General features: G+C 40.4%; 1 protein-coding gene across 1 annotated transcript in view; it reads left to right on the top strand.

Annotated features, from left to right (window-relative positions):
• C4H8orf34 (chromosome 4 C8orf34 homolog) overlaps positions 1-13308 on the top strand; it is a 125890-nt gene extending 112582 nt beyond the window's left edge. The window contains exons 12-13 of the mRNA XM_066624407.1: positions 6724-7226; positions 13186-13308. Coding sequence (XP_066480504.1) covers positions 6724-7226; positions 13186-13308 — 626 coding nt within the window. The remainder of the gene's footprint in view (positions 1-6723; positions 7227-13185) is intronic.
• The last annotated feature ends 1094 nt before the right edge of the window (positions 13309-14402 follow it).

The raw sequence follows: 14402 nt of genomic DNA, 5'->3' as shown, positions 1-14402 counted from the left end.
TAGTTACACTTATAATGAAAAGTTGCCCCACCCCAAATTCAGCTCATGCATTCTATGTGATGTAATCACTTTGTTTAAAAGTGTTGCTACCCTGGTTGAGAAAACAGCTGAAGCAACAAAAGTGAACAACAGACATGCTGAAATCCAGAATCTGGTGATAGGAATGAAAGATAGCTTCAAAGTTATACAATTTGTCATTATAGAATTCATTTCAAGAAGATGTGAGAAATATCACTTGTGCTTAGATAACTGAAGGTCCAATTTTAAGAACATAAGAAGAGCCCTGCAGGATCAGGCCATAGGCCTATCTAGTCCATCCTCCTGTATGTCACAGTGGCCCACCAGCTGCCTCAGAGAGCGCACAAGACAACAATAGACCTGCATCCTGGTTGCCTCCCTTGCATCTGGCATTCTGACGTAGCCTACTTCTAAAATCAGGAGCTTGTACATACCCATCACAGTTTGTAACCTGTGATGGATTTTTCCTTAAGAAATTTGTCTAATTCCCTTTTAAAGAATCTAGGTTAGATGCCATCACCAAATCCTGTGGCAAGGAGTTCCATAGACTAATTACACATTGGGTAAAGAAACATTTTCTTTTGTCTGTCCTAACTCTCCCAATTTTAGTGGATGTCCCCTGGTTCTGATGCTGTGTGAGAGGGAAAAGAACATCCCTCTATCCACTCTATCCCTCCCCTGCATAATTTTGTTTGTCTCAATCATGTCCCCCCTCAGGCGCCTTTTTACAGCCCCAAACGCTGTAGCCTTTTCTCATAAAGGAGGTGCCCCAGCCCAGGAATTATTTTGGTCTCTCTCTTCTGCTCCGTTTCCATTTCCACTCTATCCTTTTTGAGATGTGGCGACCAGAACTGGACACAATACTCCAGGTGTGGCCTTACCATCATTTTGTACAATGGCATTATAATATTAACTGTTTTGTTCTCAATACCTTTTCTAATGATCCCAAGCATAGAATTGGCCTTCTTCACTGCCGCCGCACATTGGGTCAACACTTTCATCGACCTGTCCACCACCACCCCAAGATCTCTCTCCTGATCTGTCACAGACAGCTCAGAACCCATTAGCCTACATGTGAAGCTCTGATTTTTTTGCCCCAATGTGCATTACTTTGCACTTACTTACATTGAAACGCATCTGCCATTTCGCGGCCCATTCTCCCAGTTTGGAGAGATCCTTCTGGAACTCCTCACAATCTCTTCTGGTGTTTACCACTTGGAAAAGTTTGGTGTCCTCTGCAAACATGGCCACCTCGCTGCTTAACCCTGTCCAGGTCATTTATGAACAGGTTGAAAAGCACCCATCCCAGGACAGATCCTTGGGGCACACCACTTTTCACCTCTCTCCATTGTGAAAATTGTCCATTGACACCCACGCTCTGCTTCCTGGTCCTCAGCCAGTTTCTAATCCATGAGAGGACCTGTCCTCTAATTCCCTGACTGTGGAGTTTTTTTCAGCAGCCTTTGGTGAGGGACCATGTCAAACACCTTCTGAAAATCCAGACATATAATATCCACAGGTTCTACTGCTTCTACTTGCCTGTTGACCATTACAAAGAGTTCTAACAGGTATGTGAGGCAAGACTTACCCTTACAGAAGCCATGCTGATTCTCCCACAGCAAGGCTTGTTCGTCTATATGTTTTAAGATTCTATCTTTGATGAGGCATTCCATCATTTTACCTGGAACAGAAGTTAGGCTGACTGGCCTATAGTTTTCCGGGTCCCCTCTCCTACCCTTTTTAAAGATTGGTGTGCCATCCTCCAATACTCTGGTACCATGGCTGTTTTAAGAGACAAGTTGTATATTTTAGTTAAGAGGTCAGCAACTTCATTCTTCAATTCCTTAATGACTTTTGCGTGGATGCCTTCAGAGACCAGTGACTTACTGATCTTTAATTTGTCAATTAGATCTGAAACATCTTCTCTTTTAACCTCTATCTGACTTAATTCCTTGGTCAGGAGGGGCTGTGAAGACAGATGCAAAGAACTCATTCAATTTCTCTGCCATCTCAAAGTTTCCCTTTACCTCCCCTTTCCCTCCCTCACCGTCCAGAGGGCCAACTAGTTTTCTGGCAGGTTTCTGCTTCAAACATATTTGAAGAAGCTTTTATTATTCCCCTTAATGTTGTTGGCCATGTGTTCTTCAAAGTCTTTTTTCACCTCCCGTATCACCTTCTTAGATTTCTTTTGCAGTTTATGTTGTCTTTTATTCTCCTCATTTGGGCAAGACTTCCATTTACAGAAGGAAACTTCCTTTCCCTTTACAGTATCTCTAACTTTGCTCGTTATCCATGCAGGCACCCTCCTGGACTTAGTCGAGCTCTTCTTCCTTTGTGGTATACATTTCTGCTGGGCTCTATTATTGTTGTTTTAAACAGCCTCCACGCAGTCTGGAGAGATTGGACTCTTTTTACCTTCCCTTTCAGCTTCTCGCTTTCCCTTTCAGTCTTGCACTGATGCAGCCATGCCAATGAGGAGTGCGCTGCATCCTGCGGTGCAGGAGGAGGGGTTTGTCATGCAGCCCTTCTCAAGGTAAAGAAATGTTTGTTTCCTCAACACAAGGCTGTATTGTGGCTGCATCAGCATTGGAAAGTTGGCCCAATCCTATTCATGGTTGCTTAACTTGATGAAGAATAGAGTGGGGTGGGCAGACTTCAGACTTGCAAGATCGACTGTGTGTTTACTAGAACTTTGAGGCCCCCCAATTAAAGCAGGTGCAAAATAGTGACAGGGAAGCAGAGTTAGATGCAAAATGGTGGAACCAGTGGTACAGTGAGCTTCATGAGTCATACACTTGGGTAATTGCCAATGCAAGTACAAATTCTCATTGGAGTTGCAACAGATTAGGAATTTAAACAAAACTCTGAAACTTTTCAGCAGGTAGCATTATCTCTCCCCACATGGTCACTATCTTTCAAACTTGACCAGCAGCAACCATGTTTCAGCAGCTTCCACATCATAGAAGATATGTTCAGGTCTCACTGCAGGCTGACTGAGTAATGAGGCTCCCTGCTTGCCTTTCCTAAGCTAATACCCATTCAAGACTTGAATGGCTTCATCATCCTGCCTCATTTTTGAAACTTTAAGCATTTTTTGCAGTCTGTCTCAGAGCTGTTTTGGGCAAAATATATTTTATCAGTGCCCCATGCCAGTGCATGTTGTGAATTAAACATATTTGCATTATGAATACTGAGATTTGTTTGGGAAAGAAACCAAATTGTTGAACTTGTTCAATAGAATCATCTTTTTTGAATTGTACACAATAGTTAGAGAATCAGGCCTTCCACATGATGACTCATGAAATTTCAGCAAGTGAATGTATTGGCTTGATTTCAAGTCTTCACTGTTGTCACAGAAGAAATTTCTGTTCATAAAATGAGATCTGCAGTAACAAAAGGATCCTTGCTATAAATGGAATTTTCCTTCTGTGAATGGACTGAAAACTTTTAGATCCATTCCATTTATTGCCATGAGATGTGCACTCACACATGCTCATTTTTACATGGATTCACATATTCACACACATACATTTACCAACTTACAGGGAAAGTCGCTACTTGACACAATGAAAACTAAACCTTTTCTACATGCAAGTCCACTCAAGAGGAAGCTGCTGGGCCTATAGTGATTACCTCAAGACTGTGCAGCTTCTTTACATATAGAAAGACAACTGAGGGAAGTGGCATGCTTGGCCATCATCACAGGTTGGTTGAGATTATTGTGCATGCCTTTTTTTTGCCTACTGGTATTCCATTTGCCACCCCACTCCTGATGCTTGCAATACGAGGGTTTCAAGGTGGTTTTATTTATTTTATTTATCTGAGGGTTCCTATCCTGCCTTCTGGTCCTAAAACCTTACCCATGCTTTTCACCAATGCTTCCATTGATCATATATCTCCCCACCTTTTATTTGTACCTCTCAATTTGCTTTGTAATATGTTTTTTCTCTTCCAAATGCTCAGAATGAATGGAATGAACAAATGGTGTTGAGTTACTGTCCTTGCAAAGATTTGAGGGGAGTTAAAGGTTGTTTCCAATTATTCCTCTGCAAATCAGCAGGTGCTAAGTTCCTTGCAAATGTCCCAATTGCTCAGCAACAGTGCCTTCACAGCATATAGATTCATGTTAGTAAAATGCCCATTTAACATCATCACCATTATATTAACATTATGACTATTTATATTTTCAACACCAAGGTTCATAAAACTGTCTATATAATTTAATAAATAAATGGTTCCCAAAAGGTTCACAATCTAAAAAGACACAGAAAAAATACCAGTGAATAGCCACAGGGAAATATACAGTGCTGGGGTGAATAAAGAGTTTCTTTATCCTGCTATCTGTCCTTATTTCCATTCAAATGCCACTACAAGAATTTCCCTAAATAGCAAATGCCTGAAATATGTCATCAGAGGTATATGTGGTGGCTCTATTCTCTTTTGAGATGAGATGCTAATTTTTTCAGTTGTGAAGAGTTCATGCTGAATCAAAACGAATAAATATATTTTTTGTTAAATAAATGTAAACAGGATTGTAGTGGAAACCTTTAAATACCCATGGAGAAGTGATTAAAATGCTTGGCTTATCAGCAGAACCAATCGGTTTTTGTAGATAACTGAAACTGAGCCAAAATTATGATGTTTATTGAATCTCACTGAAGCATAAATATTACAGATCAATTTTCTAATGTGGCTTCCTCCTCTTCACTGCAGATAAGTCAATGAACTCAGTCATTTGCAAAAACACAGGTTAATTTAATTGTAAGAACTCATTCCACATTTGATTTAATTTATGGCATCCACATTATCTTCTGTTGACCTAAGGATTTTAACAGATATTCTGCAAATTCTGATGTGATATGTATTGATTTTTTAAAAGCCTAATGCATAAGACCTTAAAAGCAAAATCATTAAAAGTGAAAAAGCCCTCATTTTATGGATTAATTCTTGCAATCAGATCATTTTAAGATTAGACCCACAATAAGAAATACCTATTCTTGTCCTTTATTAAATAAGTAAAATATAGTATGTGTCCCTTAAATCAGTGTACTGCAACTACCATCATAGGACTCTCCAGGAACAAAACATTGCTCAGAGATTATGTCCCTTTTGAGTTTTTGCTAAAACTGCATTTATCACATCCTGCATCAATAACATCTTTTATGGTGTTAAAAATCTTGCTTTAAAATAACCATTTGGGAGGCAGCGGAAGAAATGCTGACTGCACTGATGGCAATCATATTATTTAGTTGACACAGAATCAGGCGTTTCACCTTAACTATTTTCCTGCTTTTAATGAAAATCCTAGAATTTTTAAAAAGCAGGTCATCTGCTCCAATCTCTTGCCCAATTGAAGGCCCATTCGCACACACTACTCTCCTTGAGAGCTGCACCATAGAACAGACACTTGAATTATGGTGTCGGAGAAGACTTTTGAGACTGGACTGGACTGGAGACTGGACTGCAAGGAGATCAAAGTCAATCGTACAGGAAATCAACCCTGACTGTTCATTTGGAAGGACAGATGATGAAGCTGAAGTTTAAATACTTTGGTCATCTCATGAGAAGGGATTACTCTTTAGAAAAGTCCCTGATGCTGGGAAAAATTGAAAGCAAAAGGAGAAGGGAATGGCAGAGGATGAGATGGTTAGATAGTGTCACGGAGGCAATGAACATGAATTTGGACATGCTCTGGAAGTTAGTGGTAGACAGGGGGGCTTGACGTGCTGTGGTCCATGGGGGTCACGAAGAGTCGGACACGACTTAACGACTGAACAACTCCCCTTGAAGATCAGGTACGTCAATCAAGGATGCAACATGCCACTAATTGAGGGCAGATGCACAGCAAGATGTGCTTACCTAAAAATGAATCTAGATTACTCATGCAATCAAACCAGGTTTTATGTTACTGGGGAAGGAATAACAAATATCACTACTGTCAATGAAAGCCAATTATATTGCATTCATTTAAATGTATTTAAAACTGATTAATTCTTTTTCGTTAAGATTCACTAATTAAAAGTATAAAGTTTTATTACATTAGAAAAGTATACACAAATGCGACTGTTTAAAATGCCATCATATGGAGGCTGCTACATGCAAGAAGGGTATTTAAGTAACCATCGTATTTCAATAATTTTTCTTGTACATTCAACCTAAACAAGTTATTTGCAGCACAATCATATTCATCTTTACTCAGCAGCAAGTTCCACTATGTTCAGTGGGGCTTACTCCAAGGGAAGTGTATATAGGATTTTGCAGCCCTATACTACTTTTAATGTAATGAAATCATCATGAATTAATTTTTCTCTGCAGTCTCAGTGTGCTGGTCTCCTGAATGCTACAATATGTGATGAAACAATGATTCATAATGTTCATGAAAAGCTTTTAGTGTGGTAGGCTGAACAAGCATCTTCTTGTACTTGCCAAATTGTTAACATGACTACTAAAATATAAAAGAGAAATAAACTTCTGAAATGAAATTATTTTGAGGCTTGAGAACACAGTGATTTGCCTGAAGTTAGCTGATAAGTCCATGGCTGATTGAAACCCAAGTTTCCTAGTACTAGAGCAGCAGTTAGTTCGATGTCTTCTCAAGTTAAAAGGTGTTACATATCAATGATGAACAGAACAATAATACAGATATATGTCTTTGTTTCCCACCCAGTCTTCCTTATATTGTTTTGTTCTTCTATGTACGCACAGACATTGCTAAGGACCTAGCACTATGGGAAGAAGGAAGACTGTCGAGGAATATCAGTAGCTCACAAACTAATTTAGTTGCACTAGATCATCAAGGAAATTTTAAAGTCACATCAGGCCAGGACTCAGGACCTCAAGTGCCAAGTCTAACTGGGAAAGATATTCAACTCCAGCTTCAAAAAAACAAATCACCACCATTGTCCAGTAACAATAGACTGCAGGTCTCCAGTGTCACAAACAGTAGGCCTCAATCTCCCAGTACACAGACTACCAGGTCTTTAGTGCTGCCAGCTCCAGCAAACAGGTCTGCAACCCCAACTACTTTGTTACAAAGACCTCTTTCCCCTAGCAACCAAGGAAACAAGGAAGGAATCATTAGTATGCAAAGAAGTCGATCATTAATATCAAAGAACCAACTTGGGAGGACCTTCAGCACTCCCTCAGGATTCCTCGAAACAAGCGGAGACGCTCTAGGAAATGTCACTCAAAGAAGCAGTTTATCTGAAGTAAGCTATTTTTAATTCTACAAATGTATAAAGTTGCAGTTTGATGTTCACTCCTGATTGTGTGTTAATTTTGAATTGGAATTGTGCTTTGTTCCACATTACCTTTTTATGATTAATTAAGAAGAAAAGGCATCAGAAAAATTAGAATCTTCAGTAAAGTTCTCTTCTCTCATGCATGTTGGCAGAATGACTTGAAAATGTCACAGATCCAAGTTGCAACAGGGAAAAATGCATGAGTGCTAGTAGCTTTGTTATCTGTTTGAAAGTTAAACATGCAAAAAGATAATTGCTTCATAAATAACAATTCTTATTGTTAGCATGCTTTCTGGGGGCAGTCTAGGATGCTTTTCAGCCTGCATTCAGTTTCTGTCCTGTTTTTCTTAAATACCTTACTTGGGTAATGACAAAAAAGAATAAAACTAGGAGATGTATTTAAGAGTGAATGCTGAATGATAACATAGCTAGATTGCTGAAGAAGAAAAATCAGAGATTAATTGTTCATGGTGGAAATGCAAACTGAAGAATCAATAAAAATGCCTGCTTTTCGCCCACCACAAGTTCTATGCATAAGTTCTACAAGTTCTGAGGTGTTTTGTGAGATCCATTGTGTCTTCTTTGGCATTTCAGTTGCCATGCAAATAGAGCATTCCCTTACCTTCAGGGTCCCAGCCCATCTGTTGCATGCACATAGGATATTGTACTACTGAGGCTAGCAGGAATGACATGTGAATGCTCAAATGTGGTTGACACAATCCTTATTTGATTGTATAAGGGAGGCATTTCTGTGGTGAAGAGAAAACATGAGCAAGCCATGGTTCCTTTACAGTTTTGTTAGTATTTCTGTTCAGAAACTTTACTTGAAAATGCAGTTGGTACTGTGGTATAAATATGTGCCATACTTCAGCATTGAAATTTTGAACATTGCGTTAATCTTATGAAACTGATTGGCAGGAGATTTAGGACAGACAAAAGATATCATTAATCAGTGTTGTTTGCTACCACAGGATATGGTGATGGCCTCTAGTTCAAAACAGTTTTAAAAGGGGGTTGGACAAATTCATGGAGGACAAGTCTATCAAAGGCTAGTCATGATGGCTATACACTAGCTCAGGGCTTCTCAAACTGGGGCATCGCAATGCCCCAGCCAGAGGGGCCTGGCCTCTGCCCCCTTAAAGGGTGGGGGCAGGGGGGAGGCAGAGATGTGATCCCTAGGATAGAGTTGCTCAGGGGGCTGCAGGAACTGACATTTACTTGCCAGTCCCTGAAGCAGTGTCCTGGGGGGTTGGGGAGCCCTATGCAACCCTTTGCAGGGCTCCCCAACCTTCTAAAAGTGAAAGCAGAGCGATTGCACTCCACTTCTGGTTTTGTGGAGGTGGAATACGATCACTCCACTTTCACTTTCTGGAGACTGGGGAGCCCTGCAGACACTCGCACAAGGCTCCCCACACCCCCAGGATGCTGCTGCAGGGACTGGCAAGTAAACTCTCTATGAGAGTTTGAGAGCCGCTGCACTAGCTCTAGGGTCAGAAAGACTATGCATCTGAATACCACTTGTAGGAGAGCAATGACGGGTGAGGGTATGCTTCATCTCCTGTTTGTGTGTTTCCCAGAAGTATCCTGTTGGCCATATTAGGAATCAGAATGCTGAATTAGAGGGGCCTTTGGCCTGGTCCAGGAGGGCTTTAATTGTGTTATTATGCCTTAAGATTTTCCATGAGTTTTTATTGTTAATCAAATTATGGGCCTGCAACACACACACCTCCCTATCCCAGTTCTAACAAATGAAATTCTTTACAGCTCTTTCTGTTCTTGCAGGAGAGACCATGATATAAACATTCTTTTGTTTTTAAACAGGCATAAAGCAACTCTTGGTAAAGATTAACATATCAGCTGTGAAGTTCATTTTGTAAAAAGACCAAAATTTTAGTTTTGTAATTCCCATCTAAAAGACGGGTTGCGTGATTATCTGAGTCCGTGTACACTTGCCTACAGCTGTGTTGGCATGGAAAATATTGTAGGGAAGATGCAGGTGTGTTGCATTACCAGCTCAGCTTAAATTCAAGTCAAGCAGCATAACATAGATAAATGTTTTTTTATTATCACTTAGATATGAGTAAATAAGGTTTTCTTTCCTGCATGCAGTTATACATAGTCTTTTAGATCTTCAGACTTTCCTGCAAGTGCAGCCTCAAGTGAGACAAATAAGTTTTAGGATCAGAGCGTTCTTTTTTCTTTCAGTGTTTTATGAAGTGTGACAACAGACTGCCAAATCTGCTTCATCTCATTGGGACAGTATTTGTTGCAGTCTTTAATAGTTCTTAATATCCTGATGTTAGGGAAGCAAGACCTAAGGTTTCAGACTTCCATGCTTTTTCTGCTAAAGTGTGCTGTTAATAATAAAACAAAGGCTGTAATCCTGTGCACACTTATCTAGGGGTATTTGAACATAGAGGCTTACTTCTGAGTAAACGTGTTTATGATTGGGCTGTAAGTGTGCTGTCTTGCTTGTTGGTTCATTTTTATTTGTATTTCAGGGCAATATCCTGCCTCAAGGCCTCAAAGTAAACTAAAAATAATCTTACACAAATAACTAACATCTCAACCCTATTGAGGATTGAGTGTTGCATGCAGACTTTTGCAACAGTAGAAGCGACTTTATTTATTTAAAACATTTATACCCCGCCTTTCCAAATACTCAAGGCAGCTTACCATATGTGACAAATACATAATACAATATAAGATTTAAAAAAATAAAAATTTAAGTATTTAAAACCTAAAACATAATTAAAAAGCCAGTGTAGCAAACAATATAACAATTCTAAAAATCCATGTGGCGGTAAGTAAAAAGCAACAACACAACAAGCTAAGCAGATATGTAAATACATGATAGAAGCAACAGGCCAAAAAAATAAATAAAATCAAAATATCCCACCCTTACCCACTTGAGACTGTAGCGCTCCCAGTCCACCAGTGGATTGCCAGCCACCCACTGTAGCAGGTAAAAGTGGGGTGGGGAGGGAGCAAAACTGGGCAGGGAGAGGGAGAATGGGCAGAGAGGCTGTGGGAGGAAGTGAATCTGATATTAATGGTGCATGCTGGATCCTATCCCCCTTTCCTCAAACTTGGACCAGCAACTTTGAAGCAACTCTGAGGAAACCCATTCTGGAGCAGGAGGCTTCCAGAGGTGTAAGGAGATTTGAATCTACTTTCCCCTCTGAAACCTCCTGATACCCTCCCCCCCAGCACACCCATATTTTGCACAGTTGGGGGGGGGATGATAGAATTGGGTTCATAGTGTCAAAGTAGTGCAAATAAGTTGCAGAAGCTAAGAAAGGAAACAAAGCAGAAGACAGGGTTTAATAAACCATTGAAATATTATAGTCTGATTACTTCTTACTGTGAAAATGTGAGAGAAAACAAATTACGTAGTATCACTTCAGTACCATCAATTATTCTCTCTGCAGGCTTCACTCCTCCCTTCCCCCAGCACATGAAAGAAGGCTAAATGGCAGCAATTATCATTGCAGTGAGGTCATTCTTTCCCCCTTGCTGGGGCTCCTGGGGCTCCTGGTGAAGGGAGGGATTGCTTCCTCCTAGTGAAGCCTAAGCTCCTGGAGAGAGACTGAATGACTCTGTAAAAAGACTTTGGGAGCAATCCTAACCAGCACTTATGCTGGCATAGGTGCTCTGGAGGAGTTGCAAACGTGCCGTAAAGCATGTTGGCACCTCCTTAGGTGGGAGCCGTGTCGGTGCATCCAGATGCGCTGACGTGCAGACAGAGGCAGAAGCCTCCAACGCGGCTCCCACGCCGCTACTTGTACCAGCACAAGCTGCAAAGGTAGGCATGGGGAGGGGACGGGAGGGGCGTTACTGGGCGGGGGGCGGGCCCGGGGGTCCCAACCCCCGTTCCCGGGGCGAGACTGCCGGGAACATAGCTGCCAGGTCCCAACCCCCGTTCCCGGGGCGAGCGAAGTAGCTTCAAACCGCTCTGCTTTCCTTGAACTTGCGCCACCTCTGGAGGTGGCGCGGGTCTGAGGAGACCCATAGGGGTGCGCAGCCCTTACCCACGGGTAAGGGGAAGAGCTTCCACTTGCCCGTGGCTGAGCCGCTGCCTGCTGCAGTCCCGCATTGGATGAAGCGCAAGCCTCTTGGCTTGCCTGCTCCAGTGTGGGTTAGGATTGCGCCCTTTGTTTTTTAAATTGATTTGCTGTAGTGTGTTTTTTGCCATCCAGGTGAGTTCTTGGAACACAACCCTCACGAATAATGAGTCTCAACCTGTATTTATTTCAATAGGGTGTGAGTTGCATACTTAAAATACATGTTTGTCTTTGCCACATCTATTTTTTGGTCTTGTTTTGAAAGCAGTATTTTACAACACTTTTTTAAAAGCTGCATTGAAGATGATGTTTGTAACTCTGCTGAATTATAAAATGAATAGAGCTCTCACACAATTAAAGAAGCAAATAGTTCCTTTATTTCTAGATAATGCATGCCTGTCTGGTGGCAGGCATCACATTAGAAGAGGTATTCCTCTCTGGGTGAAACGAGAAATGCTGCTTCTTAAAATGATGGCTGCCATCCAGTCTTGGAAGAAATATATTTTAAAAGTATATATTCTGCTCAGTTAGTTAGGATAATCTTTTAGCTAATCAAAAGCATTTTTAATACATTAAAGTTACATCTCTAAACAGGAATTAAAAAGCAGTTTTTTTAAAAAAAAATTTCATTTATATACCACCCTTCCTGCAAGGAGCTCAAAGCAGTGTACTTCATTCCTCTCATTTTATCTTCAAAACAACCATGTGAGGTCCCAGTGACTGGCCCAAGGTTGCCCACTAAGCTTCATGCTTGAGCAGGAATTTGAACCTGCATTTCCCCAAGTCAATCCAGCATATAACTACCACCCTGCCTCTGAATTGAGTTTAGTGGTGTTAAAACCTTTCCAGTCCTAAGCTTTGTTGCATGCTTAGTAAATGGTTTGTTTTCCATAGCTTCTTTGCCTGAAGTTGTCTGAAAGTCCCCTGCAAACTTTTTTTCTTAAAAATTGAGATTCATGTTCAGTTTCTGACTCCTTGCGTGTCTAAAGAAGCATCTTATGAATCTCAGAATCTTTAGTACTCTGTTTTGTTGACAAAAGTTTATTTAATGAAAAAGAACATTCATATCTACTCTGGTTCACTTGTTGTTGGACTCCCAGCACAGTAACAGCAGTCCAAACAACATTTTTCCAGACAACGTGTCCAGGAAGCCTTCCTAATATGAATTCTGAGTTAAAATTACATCAGCGTCTCTCTCTGTGAAATCATGTCCTCCCTGATCTGAAAGTAATTTAAAAATTGGGCTATTTTGTAGTGAGATCTGGATTTTATTAAATCTTACATCTGTTCAGTGTATACTAAGATGCATTTATTTGCTATTTTTCAGCCTACCTGTTCCATTGATGTTACACCTGTCACGTGATCAAAGAAAACACAATCAATTAATCATATGAGTTTGAGTTGATCATTTGCATAAATTTGTATGTGCATAAAACCAGCAGTGCTTTCTGCATTAGTCTTTGGGGCAGCAACTTCATTGTCCCAGCAACTTCATTGGGGCTAACTCCCAAGGAAATCTCTAGAATTGCAGCCTCCTAGCTTCATGAGCCCAATGTGATGCCATGCTTTGGTGATAGGATAGATTAATTATCCATTTTCCTTTCCAAGCTTACTTCCAAGAGGGGAAGTAAAAATCAACAATAAAAGCAGCGCATGAGATGGCTTCATGCCTTCACCTAACTCTTCCCGATCCTCTCCCCCAAGAGGGAGACGGGAGGATGGCAAGCATACATCAGAACAAAGAAGGATGCCTAATTAATCAGAGGCAGCACCTTTTGGAATGACTTTAATTGGTTTGGTTAATCAATTTAAACAGTGCAGACTTTTAAAGAAAATCTCAACTGCATTTCTGTTTGTGACAGGATGAATTCTTACAACAGCTTCAGCTTGCTCACCATCAGCCCTGGATGTTGCCAAGTGATACTGAAAGTGAAACAGTGGAAGCAGATCCAGATAAACGTGAGCAATTACTGCTTGTTTCTTAGAAATTGGTGGTAGCTCAGAGAATAGGTGCCCTATTTTCATGAGAACATTTCACCCAGCCCAGTTCTGAACTGCAACATACATTTTATTTCCAATGGAAGTGTTTGTGGTGGTGGTTATTTATTAACAAGGATAAAGATTGGCTGGTTTTTTTGATGGGAACCCCACTGTAGGACTGGAAGTGGCCTCAAACGCATTAACATAATAACTCATCTCTTTCATAGATAGAAATGAAAAGTGCGCTGTGCCAAAGGCCTTTGTTGAACAAGTGTAGTAAAACACAACCATATGGCTTGTGAAGAGGCTCTGCCAAGCATTCTGAAGTGCTGTTCTAAAGGACGTGACTACAGTGTTATGTCAGCACAATAAGTTCTACAATCACGTATTTCTCTGCCCTGGTTTTAAAAACTCTGGTTGTCTGAGCATTCTTCTTGGACAATACAGACTTGGGTCAAGGGTGCCAGTACAAAAAAGCATCATTTGAAGGTTAAGGATTTAAATAACAAGCTAAGACAAGGAGCACACACTTATTTATCTTTATGCACTAAGTTTATAACAAATTATATATGGTTGTACAGTAAACATAAATAATCTTGCTGGAAATGTGAATGTTTCAGCCAGTTGGCCTTTTTGTTGTTGTTTTAAATCACAGTAGTTTGTGATCTGCCAGGGTGAAAATGTGTGTCATTTCCTAACACATTTTAGATTTTATAGCTACAGGAGACCAAGCTGTTTAACCAGGCACTCATCGCACCTTCTGCATGGAATTGAAATCATTTAAATAAGTCATACTGACATAAGAAATGTCAGCCTTATGGAGAAACTATTATTTGCTGGAGGCATGCTGGAGCCATGCCCTACCTACAGGGAAAACTAATTTTATAAAAATTATTAAATATTACATTGCTATGACAAATCTCAATTTAAACATAATCTCTAAATCTAAGTATTTCAATCTCTAAATAATATTTAATTTATTTCAGATGGTAATATAGAATTGTTTTAATCATACTTCCTACTCACTTGTGTCAGAGGTGAGGTCACAGCTAAAATCTGGTGCAACAACCGCTTGGATTCCCACATACCACTCTGGTCT

Source organism: Tiliqua scincoides, chromosome 4 (assembly GCF_035046505.1).
Source record: "Tiliqua scincoides isolate rTilSci1 chromosome 4, rTilSci1.hap2, whole genome shotgun sequence".
Taxonomy (NCBI): Eukaryota; Metazoa; Chordata; class Lepidosauria; order Squamata; family Scincidae; genus Tiliqua; species Tiliqua scincoides.
Note: the sequence above shows the minus strand (reverse complement) of the source record. Positions and strands in the feature narration are given on the sequence as shown.